General features: G+C 32.4%; 1 protein-coding gene across 3 annotated transcripts; it reads left to right on the forward strand.

Annotated features, from left to right (window-relative positions):
• Positions 1 to 6,771: 6,771 nt before the first annotated feature.
• On the forward strand, positions 6,772 to 18,279 carry LOC143074476 (solute carrier family 28 member 3-like). Of its 3 annotated transcripts, XM_076249917.1 has the most exons (10): positions 6,809 to 7,098; positions 8,167 to 8,308; positions 9,518 to 9,709; positions 11,483 to 11,644; positions 11,983 to 12,108; positions 12,704 to 12,837; positions 14,435 to 14,606; positions 15,706 to 15,864; positions 17,008 to 17,188; positions 18,152 to 18,279. In XM_076249917.1, exons 1-10 carry the CDS (start codon positions 6,839 to 6,841, stop codon positions 18,253 to 18,255), a joined length of 1,632 nt encoding a protein of 543 aa, XP_076106032.1. In that variant the 5' UTR covers positions 6,809 to 6,838; the 3' UTR covers positions 18,256 to 18,279. The 3 variants fall into 3 exon arrangements, 2 of the variants coding, with proteins under 2 accessions (XP_076106032.1, XP_076106033.1); XR_012977880.1 differs by lacking the exons at positions 17,008 to 17,188; positions 18,152 to 18,279 and having other exon boundaries at positions 6,772 to 7,098; positions 12,704 to 12,833; positions 15,706 to 15,843; XM_076249918.1 differs by lacking the exons at positions 6,809 to 7,098; positions 8,167 to 8,308 and having other exon boundaries at positions 9,241 to 9,709.
• The last annotated feature ends 1,497 nt before the right edge of the window (positions 18,280 to 19,776 follow it).

The raw sequence follows: 19,776 nt of genomic DNA on the forward strand, positions 1-19,776 counted from the left end.
GAATCCTTCTCTGAATACGGGACAAACATATTAGTAGTGGTAGACCCCAATGGCCAATGATCTTCAATTTATACCGAATATTGACTGTCAAAAAAAATGCTAACATTCCAATTTTCAATAACAGTTAACAGCAAATACATTATCACAATAACAGATAACAAAAAAACTAAAAGCCCAATAACAGCTAACAAAGAATAAGACAATAACAGCTAACAGCAAATATATTTTCAAAATAACAGATAACAAAGAATTAAATTGCCCCATAACAGCATAACAGTTAAACCCCTTGCCCCCCCCCCCCCCCCCTCATTAATCACACAATATGATATCAAACATTGGAAATTTAGACAAATGAAACCGGTGGTGTAGAAGCTACACAATATAGGCCAACTATAGAAAAGTGGAAAACCAGAATGAATCTATAATTCTCACAAAATATAAAAGCTTAGTTTTTCGTCTATCCTGCTTGATTTGTTGTTAATTTAATGATCTAAACCACCACTTGTCATTTGTTTTGTATCTCAGACACTTGATGATTTTAAAACATTTGTCTTTCCGTCAATTTCCAGACTTATCCATTGCTACAATTTAAGTGCTGTTTAGATAATTTTCTTGCAGTCAATTAATATCCGTTCAACATTCAATCAATCTATCAATCCTGTACACATCAACACTCTACTAGATTGTATGAAAAGCTATTGAACAAGCTCATTGAACACAACAGAATTTATCACAATACAATGACCCGAACAGTACTGAATTGACCACAGTGGATAAGACTGAAAATTAACTTTTAGACTGAACATCCCAAAATAAAATATTGTTAAGACTTCTCAGTTGATGTATATAACGATCAGATTGATCATCAAAGACTGAAATTTATTCACTAATGCATGTAAAAACGATGATAAGTCGCATTCAGTGATACTCATAAAGAGGTTAAGAGGAAATTAATGAAGCGATGACGAATGGAAATTACTCCTGGCTAATTGTATAATACTAATAGTCTACCAAATCATGTCTTCAGTAAAATGTCGAAAAGTAACTTCAACTTTACCCTTTAAATCCCTTAGTGTAATATCTTCTTAATAAGAGCAGCAAATCAATTAAGAGAGCTAAGCCATATGATATAGTAACTGTGCGTTGTATACTCCATAAACAGGTGCTGCTGGATGTTGTTTCTAAAAATGGAAAGTTCGAAATGGGTAAATCGTGAGGGATATATCGTTGCACCTTTTAATTTTTCTCTCTCATTTAATGACATATCTCAACTCTTGTCTGCTCACAAGGAAGCTATTAAACCAAGAGTTCCAAATGGCGAAGTTGAAATCATCCCTTCGTAAATTTTACGGACGCCATCACGAGTTGGTTGACCGTTAAAATTTAATACGCCAGATGTGCTTTTTGTCCACACAGGACTTAAAGGTGACGCTCAGGTGAAAAAAGTTTGAAAGCCAAAACAAGTACAAACTTTAAGTTGAAGAGCACTGAAGACCAAACGTTCCAAAAAGTTGTGACCTATACGGCTAAGGTTTTCTACCTGGGATTAGATGTTCTGTACAAAGTCAGATATATTGTTATTGTTATATTATAGTTCGTTTCTATGTGTGTTACATTTTAACGTTGTGTTTCTTTTGTGTCGTTTGTTTCCTCTTATATTTGAGTGTGAATACACATTATTATAAGACGTGTCACGGTACTTTTCTATCCCAAATTCATGTATTTAGTTTTGATGTTATATTTGTTATTCTCATCGGATTTTGTCAAATGCTTAAATCGTTTCTGTGTGTGCGTTACATTTTAATGTTTATGTCGTCATTCTCCTCTTATATTTAATGCGTTTCCCTCGGGTTTGACCCGGATTTGTTTTTTTTTCCATCGATTTATCAGTTTTGAACATCGGTATACTACTGTTGCCTCTATAACACCGTGTAGAACGCCACATGCGGGGTGTCGGCTATGTTTGACATGGGGTGGCAATTTTGAAGCGACGAAAAAGTAAGAAGGTAAGTTCAAGCATCAAAATTTCTTATTTCTAGAACTCTCAGTACCATATAATGTATTGCACGGAAGGAACCGCAACATAATCTATTTCCTGAAAGCAGAAGCAGTCGTTTTCAGTGCTCAGTTTTCTCAAACACCTCGTTCTAGTTTTCCGTGTTGCAGATTTTGAGGCTTTATATGCAAATTTCGGTATAAAAAACTACTTTACACAGCTACCCTCCGTATCATTTATATAGAATTGTATTCCTCTCATTGACTTATACCAAATACCAGTTTCTTAGTTAAAATTAATTGGTTTTAAAACTGTTATTCATCAAAATATAAAGTGTCGCTCGGGGTGTCAGATTTTGCGTCGCATGGGGTAGAGGCTTGTCATAAAAATACATATTTGCTTGTAAATTAGTCTTCATATGATACATTTTATTTCAAACACATCTACTTTACCATGACAAAACAAGGATTTTTCATTTTGCCTGTTTTTGGTCTTATAAAATATATGCTTTTGATTTCATTCACATCTACTTTACAATGACAAAATAAGGGTTTTTCATTTTGCCTGTTTTTGGTCTTATAAATCATGTGCTTTTGATTTCATTCATAGTAAAAAAAAATGGCTTAAAATATTTAGTTTTCAAGCTGGTAAACGATTTCTTTTCCTTTTCAGTCACTATCATGGTAAAAAAGTCAAGGCTATGGCTCAATAAACCAAAACATCACAAAATAGTCCTCAATATAAGATATGCCTGAAGCCTCCACCAGCCAAAATGCATCATAGTTCATCACCAGGTTCATCTAAAAAGCACTCGTGCACGCCGCAAAAATCCATTACTCCTAAAAGAATTAGAACACTCTATCCAATGAAACACTCACCGGCATCTTTTTCAGCGAATGACAACACAACTTCAGGTTTACAAGAAAAAATTATCAAGACAGTTATTTCGGTCGTAATCGCCCAGCCATGCAGCTAGAACTATACGTTTTCTGTTACACATCTATCATATCATATCTACTTTGAAGGTCTACTCTGACTATATACATATCTCTAAATGAACCGGAATTGAATAAAATTGGAAGAATTTGATGTAACCTGTGTTTTTCTAGGTTACATTTCTGCTACATTTATGTTCCTATTTGTGTAGGTGTGTTTGAATTAAAAGGTATCAGATAGAGATCGATTTATAAGAAAATGTATTCTTTTTTTTTATGACAAGCCTCTACCCCTTGCGACGCAAAATCTGACACCCCGGGCGACACTTTATATTTTGATGAATAACAGTTTTAAAACCAATTGATTTTAACTAAGAAACTGGTATTTGGTATAAGTCAATGAGAGTAATACAATTCTATATAAATGATACGGAGGGTAGCTGTGTAAAGTAGTTTTTTATACCGAAATTTGCATATAAAGCCTCAAAATCTGCAACACGGAAAACTAGAAAAAGGTGTTTGAGAAAACTGAGCACTGAAAACGACTGCTTCTGCTTTCAGGAAATATATTGTGTTGCGGTTCCTTCCGTGCAATACATTATATGGTACTGAGAGTTCTAGAAATAAGAAATTTTGATGCTTGAACTTACCTTCTTACTTTTTCGTCGCTTCAAAATTGCCACCCCATGTCAAACATAGCCGACACCCCGCATGTGGCGTTCTACACGGTGTATAAGAACATCCTTATTATTCAGAATAATAAATAATATTTTTTTACAAGTATTTCTTGCTTTAGAATCGAATAATCGTAACAATCTGTTACCACTTACTTCAAACAACAAAGACTTATAAAGTAAATAATTGAAAAAAAGACTTTGTAATGTAGTACAATTCAATACACTCTATATTGTGTTTTACGCATACCTTTTCCTACCATATCTTAAAAGAACTGTTTTTGCTTATGTTCTATGTCAGTTGTAACACGTATTTAAACAATGGTATGGGATATTAAGCAAAACTTTTAGTAGGGATTTTGGCCCTCATTGCACTTCTACGTCGTACTTTATTTTGCCTTTTTTTTTTTTTTTTTATTTAACTTTTTTGGATTCATTCAAGGTGTAAGTAGTTCAACTCACTGATGATGGATAACAGATATACCATGTGATGCAGAAATAAAAGACAAACGAAATTTGCTCCTTACTGAGTTTTCATATGCTTCCGATGGGTAATCGTATTCTAGTGCTTACGCATCAAATTCTGCTCATGCTTTTGAATGTCATATTTTTTTAACACGAGTGCATTAAACAAATTGATGTTATTTTCTCCAAAAACAAAAAAAAAAACAAACCCAAAACAATAAAGATTTGGTGTTTTTAACTTTTGTTTTGGGTGTTGTGGTAGTTATATTTTTATCAGAGTTTTATTTCATTTATGTTTTTCCAACCTTTTGTGTTTGTATGTTTCTTTTGAATCTTAAAGCATGAACCATAATTTCAGCTATACTACGTCCAGAACGTTTGTCCTTTCTTATCTCTCTGCAGAAAGTTTCAGTTTTAACAACCTATTAGGGTGTTGGACAGAATGTGAGAGATAATCAGTGTAATTTGTAAATTTATATAATGTTTTAAAACATCGAATTTATTTCCTCTTTATTTTGATTTAGAAGAAAACTAAGGTGAGGACTAGCCTTTTTTTTTTCTCTTTTTAAAAAGAATACTTTATTTCTATTTAATGAAATGAATCAATTTAACTCATCATAGATACGAGGCTTAAAATTTGTATTTACACCAGACGCGCGTTTCATCTACAAAATACTCATCAGTGAAGCTCAAATTTGTGATATTTTTTCTTCTCATTACTCCAACCTTTCTGTTGTTTTATTGCAGTAAAATACTGTTTTGTCGCTTCTTTTTCAACCAAAATTAAACTTTAATAAAAGATTAAACCACTTAAGTTACAGATAGGGCCACTTACAGCTTGTGACAATTTTGTCCATACATATACATATGTTCTGTTGTCAATGAGAAAATTAGGGACGAAACCATCAAACGTTAAATAAAATCAATAATGTTTATAACTATGAACAATACTTCAATAAGTTTGACCTACTAATACTTTGGTAGTTGTGTTCAGTAAATTACCCTGAGTGTTAACAGATAGCTGATCTTATTTAAACGAGGTATACATAATTTATCATTATAACATCACTAGTTACTGCATGCCTTTTCTATTAATTGTATTGTAACATCATATAAAACAGTGATTTTGCTAGCGCTCGTCACTTTCGTATTTTACGAAAGGGTTTTCTCATTGACGAAAGTATTTCAAATCAATTTCGTCACTTTAATTTTGAAAGTGTAAAAAAAAATTCGCAATAAAAACTATAAATCTTCCTGTCTTCATGTTTTTGACAAGTTTATGACCTCCAGGTAATTAACATTTTCAACAGGTGTTACAAGTTGTGATTACAACTAATCCGCTTATCGCCATCAGATGGGTCACTTATCCGTAATTTATTAATTAACCCCATAATTGAATGACCATCATAATTATTTCCCCAGGAAAATCAGTCAGTCGGCATTTCAACAACCAGGAGTATAATTTCGTCATTTAATCAAAAATGTAACAACCCGGACAGTTCGCATTTGAATTTCAATATTTCCCAAACGATCACAATCTGAAGTTAGTTTGTCGTAGATTCGTCATTCGAAGGCATTTTCGTCATATTTGATTTAAATTTTCATCAAAAACTTTCAACAATTTCCATTTAAAATAAAGAACTTTCATGTGTTTATTCAAAAGTTCACGAGAAATGTTTTAAACAGGTGCTTCCTGTATTGTGTTCTACGCATGCGTGAAAGTATCCCTTTGACTATTTATAGACATTAAAAACGTAAAATACGAAATCATTTAGAATCAATTAAACGAGAGAGACAAATATATATCTCTTACTAAAGGAATTTAAATCGAAAAATAATAATTTCCTGATGAATCCGGACTCGTTTTGAAGTTATTATCCACGTGTCACTTCCCGTTTTCGTTTCATTTTAAAACCGAAAGTAGTAAACGTGATCTATTGTTGATTTGTTTACAACCTCCTTTCAGTCATTATAATCGTTCCAAAAAGGATATAATACATTTCCAACTTGATAGAAATGATATCCAAATATCGACTTAGACGTTTTATAAGGATAATGATTATGCAGTGAAATAATCATTGCAAATTGATTTCTGCTGTGATTCCTTGTTTAAAAAAATAGAATCCAACTTTTGTTGTTCAGGAATGACCCTTGGAATAAACTGAAGAGAAATTGTGATTCCATGTCAGAATCTTTCATAATAATAACCAATACAGTCAAATCATACAATAACTGCCAATCATGCTGGTACCTCAATCCCTTAAAATCTGACTAAGTCAAAAGATGAAGCTAGTACTATACATCATTGTTCTATTGCTTATACACAAAATAAGGTTGATTTTAATAGCGCGCAAAAGTGACTAAAGCCCTCAAAATCCTAGCTTAAACCCTGCATGATATAAAAAGCATGATATATGGTAATTTGTATTGGTGTTTTAACTTCTAGTGGAAAACATTGCCTCTTTATCAAGACGAGAACGTGTTGACGTTCTATGAATATGAATGTTAACACTTCTTTTTTACTAGACCGACAGACTGAGGTTTGAATTTTAACGCGCAAGTTCACAAAATGATAGTCCACAGGAATACAGATAGGCTTACTTGATCAACAAAACCAACCAAAAAGACATCTTAACAATATGGAATCAGTCTTAAAGAGACAAATTAAACAGAGACTATCAAAGTTCAGCTATTTCAATGAATTCTTCAAATTACCAAATAATTCTTTCATTTCGTATACATATTTTTTTTAAAGACTTTTTTAGATCATGGACGAAGACAAATGTTCCCGACGACTAAGGATCACATACAGAGTCATAGCCCTTGTATTGATTTCTTCATATACAGTATGTGTAGCAGTGTTGGTTCCAGATTACCACCAGGCCTTACCATTTATATGTATCACTTGTTTTGTTGCATTTTGTCTATGCTATCACTATGTCAAAAAGAAGTTTGGAGATCAAGTTTCTGAACCTTTTTTTAAAATTTCTACTCGAATGAAGTGGATGAAATCAAGACAGTTTTCAATGTAAGTAAACGTTATTGGATATCTTTATGCTTTTAAACAGCACTGATTTCTATGGTGCGAAAATTGTCATGTTAAGGTGGTACCCAACACTTTCACTAAAATTAATTTGGCTCGTTTAATTTTCATAAAATTTTGACAAAGTATTTACTTTGACCCTTAAACAAAAATATAAAAATTTAAAAAATTTTGAACCAAACGTTTTGTCAGAAAATTACACTGGTTATATAGCAGTTTGACAAACACTAATTTTGATCATTGAGAAGCTTGATATTCCATTTACAACACAACGTTTTGCTGACTTTACAGAGTTATCTCCCTGTGGTGTTAGGTACCACCTTAAGTGAAAAATTGCTTGAGATCGATTGTTCGTTGACAGTGAATATTGTTGAACGAATTTGTTAATGATTCTCACACGATTTTTCGGTAAATTTGTTTTTTCTATTGTTTTAAATTTGAATTAATACAAGGTTTATAGTCCGACCGATGAATTATGTGTGTGAAGACTTTAAACAGCAAACAGAATGGCTAATTTTTTTTCTGAAACGATATGACTGTGCTATTCACTTTTGAAATCTACTATTTTTTTTTAAATATTTAGTAACGTTACATATCTTTTAAATTTTCACAACAAAAGCTTAGATTACTTTGATAACACAAATTTGGGTGCCTTTCGTTTCACTTTTCTTGCATAACTTTTATATTTGACACGATGAATATGAAAATGTATGACATTAAAGACAAGAATTAAGACAACATCTTAACAATATTTGCATGGTAAAAACACACGTAAAAGCTATGAAAAAAGTAACGATGTGAATACAAATATAGGTGGATATAATCCGAGATTCTTTCAATTGATTTCAATATAAAGATAAATAGATGTAATCACGATGATTAGGACCAACTAGGCGATTACCCAAAGACCAAATAACAAAAAAAAGAAACTCTTTCTGGCCCTGAACAATGAGATAAACCATACATTGTATGAAGCATTTTCTTTCTTTTCAAAATACTGTATGTTAGCGCAACTATCATAACTAAAAACTAGAAAACATATTATCATTGTAGTGGTTCTTACGCAGTAGTTGTACTGGCCTGCATATGTTATTTGGTAATAAGTAACTTAGAGAACTTAGAGAACTTGATATCTATAGCAGGATTGACGGTACTTATTGGGACATCCTGGCTTATATCTTATAACAGACGGCAGGTGAGTCTCAGTACCCTAATTGACGTCTATAGCAGGTTTGATGGTAATTATTCCTGACTGATTTCAGTTTCACAGAAAGCTTCTTTTAGACTTGACTAGGTTAGAGGAAGCAGCTTATATCAATATTGATTGTACTTATTATTATATCTCGCCTGATTTTTCATCAACTTGACCAATTTAAGAGGACGAACGTTTATATTGTCTCATTGACAATCATTCTAAGACACACAAAAGGCGAATCTTCTAAACTTGACATCTGTTGACGGATTGTTGGAGGATTTGGGTGATATCCTGTTTGACTTCTATTTACAAACTACAAGTGACATTATAATTAGAATTGATTAGAGGTAAAGTGACATATTCTTCCATGTCTTATGACAGGCCAAATGATAGTCCTCCATAAAATTCTGAACTTGACGACTATTGTATCGGTACTATCAACGCAATAGCTAACAAATTCGTAATTTATCTTGACTTATATCACATATCCATTAGGCACCATATATTTAAAAAGTAATTGTCTATTATGTTATACCACATAGGCAGACAACACTTTATAAATTGCATGCTAACGACGCACATTTCTGGATTAACCTAAACCAGATACGCATAAAGAGCAACATATGAAAGCTAAGAAATTCAATGTAAAAGAAACTACACATTTAAAGAGGTAATAGTAAATCTATTTCAGGTTAACTTGAAATCTTAGTTTCTTGAAAGGGAGGCGAAAGAAACCCGAGGGACATTCAAACTCATGTCAAAAATCAACATACAATGCCATGGCTACAAAAGAAAAAGACCAATAAACAAACAATAGTACACAAAATACAAAAAAAAAAAAAAAGAAGACTGAGCAACACGAACCCCATTGAATAGTCAAGTGCTCCGGACGGGTAAGCATCCGGCGTGTTGTTTTTAATATTTACTGATTTAATAAAAACGGACAATTTCAGTAATGTTTGTTATGAATCATGACTACTGAGCCGATGATACCGCGTTCTGATAGTCCACCAGCAGCAGTATCGAAGCAGTAGTGTACAAAAATGAAGAAAAGTAATCACTATATTCATGTGTCTGAACTTTTTTTCTAAATTCATCTTCATTGGAAACGCTCAAAACAATATGCAAATAATTTGAACCCTTATTATGAACAGCTTATATTTCAAATTATCAAACCAGTATAAACATTTCTTAATTCTTTATGACAAGATAAACTGGAAACCAGTTATATGGGGTATCGTGCTTCAGATGGTATTGGGATTACTCATCTTACGGACAGAAGCTGGGCGCAAAACATTTTCTTTTCTAGGAAAGCAAGTAGAACATTTCCAGAGCCACGTTTTAGCAGGAGTCAACTTTGTGTTTGGAGAAAAATATGGTGATTTTGAATTCATATTTAAGGTATTGTTATATTTATGAATGAACAAACACAGAAAAGGATATTTTTTTACCTTAACACTGAAGTGCAACAAAAACCAAATAACAATGCAACACACACAGAAACAAACTATATGCTAACAACTGCCATTTTCCTGACTTGGTAAAATCAAACGTCTGAATGACAAAAGCAAAATAAAAAACGGAAGAGAGACTAATATAAACTTTGAATTACCACATGACTGTTTTTTAATTAAATAGTATTTTATGTTTTCTTTAGAATGAATGAAAGCTTATAACTTGTTTGGATTTTTTTTATTATAACACAGCTATCCTCAGCCTATATTGCCATATTTTACCATAAGTATTGTATGTGGAACATTAGTAACTTAATCTTCCGGAACAAGATGATTGATTTCTGGTTTTAATGTAACAACCGGAATATAAAGTCAGTTCCTCGTGTTTATTTAAGCTGTTCACTGTGTTTTACGTTTATATGACTGTATTATATTTACTTTGTTTGTGCATTGTCTTCCTCTCGGAATATCAAAAACTCAAAACATTTGTCAGGATATTCGATCTAAAGTTTCTTTATTTGATTTGTACATTTTTTTTTACCGATATTGATTCCATAGATGAACAACTTTAGATTTTGACGGTAAGCAAATCGTGGCGATAATAGCTATATGGTTGGACCTATTTTTAAAAAGGTCACAAATTACGGGCATGTCTCTTCATAATTTTTTTTGCTCTCAATATATCTTATCTAAGAAACCTTACACACTGTATTTGAGTCCTTATAACAAGCTTTCGTTTAATTTTGATGGTTTATCAAATGACTGTTCAAGGAGAGGTTGTCTTTATTTAACAAAATAACGACAACATCTCATGTATCTTGAGAAATGTACATTTCATATCTCCCGAACCCATGAAAATAAGAGAGAGAGAGAGAGAAAAAAAACAATAGAAACAAGAATGTGTCCCCAGTAAACGCATGCCCCACTCGCACTATCATTTTCTATGTTCAGTGGACCGTGGAAATTGGGATCAGAACTCCAATTTGACATTAAAATTAGAAAGATCATATCATAAGGAACATATATACAAAGTTTCAGGTTGATTGGACTTCAACTTCATCAAAAACTACCTCGACCAAAAACTTTAACCTGAAACTGGAAAGACGAACGGACGAACGGACGAACGGACGAACGGAGCCACAGACCAGAAAACATAATGCCCATCTACTATCGTAGGTGGGGCATAAAAATACAAACTCGAAATGAAGCACTCTTTATTTTTTAGTTTTCCATGTTTTTTTATGCCCCACCTACGATAGTAGAGGGGCATTATGTTTTCTGGTCTGTACCGTTCGTCCGTACGTCCGTTCGTTCCGTTTCAGGTGAAAGTTTTTGGTCAAGGTAGTTTTTAATGAAGTTGAAGTCCAATCAACTTGAAACTTAGTACAAATGTTCATTATGATATGATCTTTCTAATTTTAATGCCAAATAAGAGTTTTGATCCCAATGTTACGGTCCACTGAACATAGAAAATGATAGTGCGAGTAGGGCATCCGTGTACTGGGGACATATTCTTGTTTCTTTATAAATTATGGCATATAAGTGATTTGAATTTTGTCACCTAAGCGTAAATGTATAAACACATTTCTCATGGGCTCAATTTCAATATGATGTCTATATTGCTTTCACCTTTATATTTATTCAAATCGATTTTTGCGTTCTTGAAAACTCCATATTAGCTTAAAATCATCCATTTTATTATATGTTTTATCTTTATTAGCTGATGCCAACTGTCATTTTCATTAATTCTGTGGTATCCGTGTTGTATCATTTCGGTTTGATGCAAATGTTGGTGGAGAAATTTGCTGTAGTAATGCACTTCACCATGGGAACGACTGCTGCAGAAACTGTATGTACCGCCGCTAGCATGTTTCTTGGTCAGGTAAATACACTGTCAATCATTATAGTTCATTGACAGATTATGTCATATTTTATTTCGGATCATTCAACAAGAATAAAAGCAATCAATGCTGTTCAAAGATATTTCATTAGAAATATATTTACAGTAGATATGCACATCCACCAATAATCCTTTAATCCCCAAAGGTTTTATTCCATCTCAACATGGAAAATTTTAAAATATCTTTCAAAAGCATGATACAATTACAGCAAGAACCAGTTAAACGCTTGAAAAATAGTCGGTTTTATTAAATCAATTAATATGACATGCTTGTTTTATAGAAACAAAAACATAACTTGTCCATTTTTCTTTTTTGACAGCCCGAAGCAAGTTTTTCTATCAAGCCGTACCTCTCACTCTTAACTAAATCAGAACTGTTTGCTATAATGACAGCTGGTTTTGCAAGTGTATCAGCTGACATTTTTGGATTGTTTGTAATGTATGGGGTAAGTCTTGAATAATGTGTGTATGTTTCAGGTTTAAAATACTTTGCCCAATAGCAACAAACAAAGTAATTGCTGTCAATGCATACATTATTGCAGATAATACGCATGCAATAAACCAGAAAATAGTTGACAGTCCTTACGCTTATTTACGTATCTTCATAAACATTATCCTTTTACAGAATGAATATGTTCACTTGATATTTGTTTCTTTGAAACAAAAATTATATTTGTTGTGTGTTTATTCGAGGTTTGTGTGCTCATCTTGGGTACGGGTTCGGTTTTGATGATCAAATCAGTTTTTCAGCTTACACAAAAGATATCTTCGTCCTTATTATCAGCATCATCCTCGGACTAAGAGGTCATGAGTATGAATAAACGCGTCAGAGGAAAATGTGATCAGTGATTAATGATAAATGAAACGTTTTCGAAAGGTAATCAAGGTCCGATTGTGTTAACTGAAGAGTAGAGAATTTTAAAGGTTGAAATTGTCAACTGATATTTCTTTCTACATGCGTTAGCGCGTGAGGCTTGATCTGAAACAATCTGGTATAGCATTTCAAAAATATTATTTTCTTATGATATTTGTTTCGTCTAGATATCTTCATCGCATATCTTAACAGCAGTGTTGATGTCGGCACCTGCTGGTTTGGCTGTGTCTAAAATAATCTGTCCAGAAACAGAAGAATCACAGACAAAAACATGGCGCCAGATAAAAAGTATAAATAGTAGGTAGGAGATAAAAAGAAGTTTACCAAATATTTTTTAACTTGATTAATATGCATTTTTATTGTACAAATACTAAAAAGTGCGGGTATATATTTAACCTATACGGGTATCGTATTTGTATTCTTTGTTTTCAAATCTTTGTCTGTATCATCATTTCGAATTCATCCTTTAATTCATTCGTAAACTAGTTTAATTAGGATATAAAGCAATCTTACAAACCATAAGTATGTATATCAATAATATTTTAGCAAACTAAAGCTTACGCTTTGAGTAATACTCACACAGTTTAAACTGGAAGGTTTTCGGGTTCTTTTTCGGTCTTGTTCCCAACATCATAGTGGTTAACATTGTTAATGAATCAAAGTCGATCAGTGTCATAATTATTATAAGCGTATGAACACAAAGGTCTTTAAGAAATAAACGAGCAATCAGTCTAGAAACACACTCGCATATTAACAAAAGATTGAGAAACACGTCTATGTTTTGGACTCGTTTTCAACATACAAGGGTAGATAATAGGTAACAGAAGTAAACCAATGTTAAAACAAAATGTGAGAGTTCGTTTTGATTATATAAACTGATCATTTTTTCTTTCATTTTTTTTTACATAAATAAGGCCGTTAGTTTTCTCGTTTGAATTGTTTTACATTGTCTTATCGGGGCCTTTTATAGCTGACCATGCGGTATGGGCTTTGCTCATTGTTGAAGGCCGTAAGGTGACCTATAGTTGTTAATGTCTGTGTCATTTTGGTCTTTTGTGGATAGTTGTCTCCTTGGCAATCATACCACATCTTCTTTTTTATATTATAGAAAAACACATAAAACTTGTCAAATATGAGAGCATCTATGAGGTGAGCTGTCTCCTTCAGCACGCACTTGCTGTGTGAAATTAGTTTGATTTACGCGACGTCATCACAAATAGGCTTTATCACGACTTTGTTCTATTTGGTTTAAGTGTATTAAAATTCGTATAAACTATTCATCTGGATGCAGAACATCCATATTGTCAGACGATGACAGCACTGTACATTGTATTTTGTACTTTTTAAATTAGAAAAACACGTGATAATAAAAACGTTCCAAGAAATTTAGTTAAAAGACTTACAAAACTTCAATCCACAATGATATTTTATTACTTATACTTTTGCAAATATCAATTCAGATAAATATAATAAGTCATAATACAGACAAAACTTGTTCTAAATTATTAAGTACACTGAAACGAGTCAAGCTGTAATGAAACCCGCAAGAATTCTCAACGTTCCTATACGGACACAAACGCTGTTTTTGGTTGACACTTATCAACTCTATTCGACCAATTAAACTTTAATAATAGTAAAATTATTAGGTTGGCGCAAAATAGTTATTCTTATTATTGTAAGCGCCCTTCTGTTATTCCATGATCAAAAGATAATACAGTAATTCTCTTCTTTGCTAAATCATTGATCAATTGATCAAATGCACTTCCAAACTTAGAAACATCAGTGACGTGGCTGTGCTAATCTTTTGCGTAGCATAGCAAGGACGTCGTTTACCGCTGTTTCAGAGTTTGATGCATTGTATTCATGAACTTTTGAGCAAAACCATTTTTTCATTTCAGATCAGAATCTGCAAACGTTATTGAAGCCGCAGCAAAGGGAGCACAAGACGCCATGTTTGTTGTACTTACTGTTATCGCTTGCCTCATATCATTTCTCAGTATTATATCGTTTATAAATGCTGTATTGGCTTATCTGGGTAGTCTGGTAATGTTGCCAGATCTCAGTTTAAATGTAAGTTTATCTTTTTCGCTAATGATAAATTTTATCTTTTTCGCTAATGATAAATTTTATCTTTTTCGCTAATGATAAATTTTATCTTTTTCTTATAGTGATACCTTGTCATTTTAGGAAAACTTGTGGTGTGATCTTTTCTGACTCGATCCCGCTGGTATATTGAATGAGTTTTAGAAATCATTTGGTTCATGCCGCTGGTTACTTGAACGAGTTTTTGAATCAGTTGGTTAATGCCGCTAATATCTTTGAAATGTTTAAGCACCTAGACCTTCTCTTTTTAATCTTTTAAAAAAACCACAAACCACACCGAAGAAATTTTAGTATTAATAAAAACAAAACCAGTAATGAAAAAAGCATTTGATATACCAATACTATAGAAAAACAACATCAATGGTACAAATTTTTAACATGTATCAAAGAATATTAAGAAGTTATAAAAATAATTAATCTAATACTATGAGATCATGTCAAAAAGGAACAAAGGTAACAAAGGGACAGTCAAACTCATAAATCTAAAACAAACTGACAACGCCATGGCTAAAAATGAAAAAGACAAACAGAAAAACAATAGTACACATGACACAACATAGAAAACTAAAGAATAAACAACACGAACCCCACCAAAAACTAGGGGTGATCTCAGGTGCTCCGGAAGGGTATGCAGATCCTGCTCCACATGTGTCACCCGTCGTGTTGCTTTAAGTATGTGATAAGAAATAATTAATCTAATACTATGAAATAGTGTCAACCTACTCTATAATATGGGTTACTGTATGTCGAGGTAGATTTCACACCACAAACCAATAAACAGCGACGGAGGAGTATGTGCAGTGGTAACACTAATATGCTCCAATGCATAAGAAAATCATAAAACCACATTAAGTCTTGTCTCGAATGAAATGCAATTTACTAGGAATACTTGTTTCAAAATTTTGTATTGTTTGCAATGAAAACTATGATCTACTAAATGTTTCAAAATAGTACAAAGTACTGATCTTTTGGGACCAAATGTATTGTACGTATTTGATTTGCTCTATATTTGCAACCCATAACATATGGTAACTAATATGTTCAGATTGTTTAATTTCTTCTGTAGCTTATACTTTCATATGTGATGATGCCCCTAGTATTTCTGATGGGTGTACCATGGAAAGACTGTAAAATCGTTGGTGAAGTGGTGGGTTTAAAAACTGTCGTAAACGAGTTTGTTGGTTACACCAAACTTGGCGAGTTTATCAAAATTGATGCTATATCAGTGAGTTTATCCATATATGTACAATACCAACTGCAAAGACAGAAAAATGTTCAGTTGCATAAATATGCCAATTTTAAGGAAATATATTTACAATCACTTTCTTCGAATGTATGCGTACGATGTAGTTGCATTGTAACGATCTATTTAGATAGTGAATTTCGAACAAAAGCATAAATAGTTGCAATGTTCTCTCCGCAACCGAAAGAAAGTCTTTTGTCACTTTGAATTTGAAAATATTGCTCAGTTCTCGCCTCCGGGTGCTGGAATTTCTCGCTGCATTGAAGACCTGTTGGTGACCTTCTGCTGTTGTCTCTTTGACACATTCCCTATTTCCATTCTTAATTTTATTTTGACTCATGTCTTCAGGTTCAACGGATATACATGTGTATCTATAAAAGTATGAACAAAATTACCAAACTCCAAGATAAATTCAAAAAGAGAAAAGTCTGTAAAAACAAATTCAAAAGACAGACTTTTCAACCAACGGAACGAATAGCAACCAAACGGTAAATTCATTCTCCAATTTTCTGTTTAAAGAGTAAAATGTATAACAGTCCAGTAGCAGTGCTGATTTGTAATACTGTATACGAAACGCTAGTCTGGCGCACAAAACTATAAGCTTGCTATCTTTGAGGAATATTTTCTAAAGATATGTCAACATGAACTCGTCCACAGGGATGTTCTTCGATGTTGTAAAGGCTTCTATAATACTGCTTGCATTTACAGAGAGTTGTATGAAAAATCTCTCAGCATTTTGAAGAATACACATTTACATTTATTAGATATACCTTTATGCACGAAAATTGATACCAGGATAACTTAGAAGTTGCCTTTTCGGAAGAAAACATGTTGCGGACAAAAATAAAAAAATGTCTAGTCATTGATAAAGACTCACATACAGAAAATGGCCCAGTTGCAAGAACTCTAAAAACAATATAAAAAGTAAACTAACAAAAAAAATTCAAATGGAAAGTCCCTAATCAAATGGCAAATTCCAAAGTTCAAACACACCAAACGAATGGATTACAACTGTCATCTTCCTGACTTGGTACAGGCATTTCTTCTTTCTTGGTGGATTATATAAACATGGCAGAACCTCTCACTAGCATGACACTGATTGTGACTTATATTTTTTTTCTTCAGACTAAGAGCCAAGTCATTGCTACATATGCGTTATGTGGATTTTCTAATCCAATGACAATGGGAGTAATTGTTGGTGGATTGAGTGTACTTATCCCGGAAAAGAAAAATATAGTGTCTGAAATTGTAGTACGGACATGGATAGCTGGGTGTATTGCATGTTTTATGACGGCTTGCTTTGCAGGTAAGTACTCTTAATAGCATGAAAAATATGCAGCAAAACATTTTAAAAGAGGTATACCGAATTTTACGTTGTATATATTTTAAGTCCAAGTAAAAACAGAAAATACATGTGTGAGAGTCATTACCATTGACTACGTTACGGTAAAATCAGATGCAAGTTTTTAGTTAAGCTGTTAAGAAAAAAAATCAAGATATCAAACAAACTGAGAGAATCGCATTAGTTCGAAATGGAGCTTGTCTTATGTCGTCGACAGGGAAAGCATCGCCTTCTATACATATATAAAGGCAATAGTAGTATACCGCTGTTCAAAACTCATAAATCGATAAAAAAAAATCCGGGTTACAAACTAAAACTGAGGGAAACGCATTAAATATAAGAGGAGAACAACGACACAACATTAAGATGTAACACACACAGAAACGAACTATGCATTATACAAAATCCGGTATATCACTAGCCTTGCGAATCCACACTCAATCAAACATTGGATTTTTAAAATAGGACAAATTGGATCAAATTAGAGATAAAATGACTGTTCTGGTATCTGAAGAACTAAGATTGCGACAATATTCCGATATATCCTGTCAATTCTTGATGTTGAGCTCTAAACTTATATAGAGGCGATTTTAGGCGTTCTTTAATACAGTAACTGATAAATCTGTTTCCCACGAGCACATGTACATGTCGTACAGCGGTATCATACACGTATTTAAGTATATTACTTATTTGGAATATCAATCTAAAATTGTCGAGAAAAATGTCATGAATTTGTAAAAAATAACTCCTTCTGTCATCTACATTGTAGGATTTTGCACAAATAATTCCACTCAATTTTTAATATATGATAATGATTTGAAATATTTACCTTCAAACACAATTTTTAATAACATTCATTGTAACACTTTTAAAAAGAAAAGTTGAGCTTTTTCTCAAACTAAAAGTGACATTTCCAATTTGTTTCAGGTTTACTTTATGACGAATTCAGTCATCCTATACTTAACAACGCAACACTGGCATCAAATTATACATTAACAACTGTTTCTTCATACACCAATGTATCAAGTTAGAAAATAATGTTTTATTTTTGAAAATCTAGTTGTTTAGTTATTTCTCTTATTTTTTTTATTCGAGTATCACTGATAAGTTTTGGGCATATACACAATGTAATCCTGGTATCTATAATGAGTTTATTTACAACCAAAAGGGTCGATGCCACTGCTGTTGGAGTTTTTATTCCCGAACGTATCATCAGCTCAGTAGTCAGCACTTCTGTGTTGACATGATCAATCATTGATATGTCTATACTTATAGATTAACTATTAACAAAAGAAGGCTTTTCTACTTTAGGAATCAATTACCTTAGTTTAAACATATTTATTTATATTCGGTTGGGAAACAAATTACCTTAGCTGTATCTGGCAAATCTTTTATGAACTTTTTAGTCCTCGATGCTCTTCAACTTCGTACTTTGTTTTGCACTTTTATCCTTTTTTATTCGAGCGTCACTGATGAGTCTTTTGTAGACAAAACGCGTGACTAGCGCAACTACAAAATTTAACTAATAAATATGATGAGTTTATTTAAATCAATCATAGATATAATACTATTTATATTATATATATACAAAGTTGCTATTCCTCGGAGTACATCGAACCAAGTGATGCACACAGCGACTGATAAATCAACTCATTATATCAAATTATTTTCCAATCTTTCAATGTCTATATAAAATTGTTTTGGAAGAACACAAATTTCTATGTGCATTAGCGATTATTCAGCGGATATTTTTGTCTTCTGTTTTCTCGATTCTCCCTGCTTTTGATAGTGTCAAATTAACCATATTCCAAATGTTTAAAAGACCATAAATTACAAGTTGATACAACATTATTTACAAATTAACGATGATTAAATAAGATTTGTGGTATACTTCAATGAGACAGCGTCACAGCAAAATAAAATAAAAAGATATATCTAAAAATCATTATTGTTCATTTAAAGTCTTACATTTTCAAGTGTATCCCCATCTACTTTGTTGTCTATCAATTATTATTTTCTAATTGCTGTTTAGTCTGTTCAATTTAATTAGAAACCCGTTCTAGGGATGTGCTTTCAAAAATTATTCAGCTTGATTTATAAAAGCTACCGCTAACATATATATCATTGATATATCAAAACACAAATTTTATCAAAATAGTTGCGTGTGGTTATTTATATTTAATAAGACTCTTTGAGAAAGAAAAATCTTAAAATAAAAACCACATAAATGTAGATCACGTTCTAAAATTCAATGAGAATGTATGATTTGAAGTCAAAGTCCTGCATCTAATTCCCTTTTTAACATATTTTTTTAAATATTTGTTATTCTCCGAGGGTATCAACAGTCTAATATTCAGTACTTCGATACTTGCATACAAATACGGATATTTTATAATAAAATTTGCCATTACATGATTTTTTAAATATAGTTTTTGGAATAAAGGTAAATGTCTCCTTTTAGCAACACTCTGTAGATTTTGTTGGATGTGGCTGTACTGTTGTTGTTTTTTTATTTGCCAGTCTTTCGTTTTCTTAAGTATTGAAAATGTTAA

Source organism: Mytilus galloprovincialis, chromosome 5, assembly GCF_965363235.1.
Source record: "Mytilus galloprovincialis chromosome 5, xbMytGall1.hap1.1, whole genome shotgun sequence".
NCBI lineage: Eukaryota > Metazoa > Mollusca > Bivalvia > Mytilida > Mytilidae > Mytilus > Mytilus galloprovincialis.

Coding starts and splice junctions, on each gene's coding strand:
- LOC143074476 (XM_076249917.1), top strand. CDS start 6,839: ATGGACGAAGACAAATGTTCCCGACGACTAAGGATCACATACAGAGTC. Junction 9,710..11,482: donor ATTTTGAATTCATATTTAAG/GTATTGTTATAT, acceptor TATCTTTATTAG/CTGATGCCAACTGTCATTTT. Junction 14,607..15,705: donor TGCCAGATCTCAGTTTAAAT/GTAAGTTTATCT, acceptor TTTCTTCTGTAG/CTTATACTTTCATATGTGAT.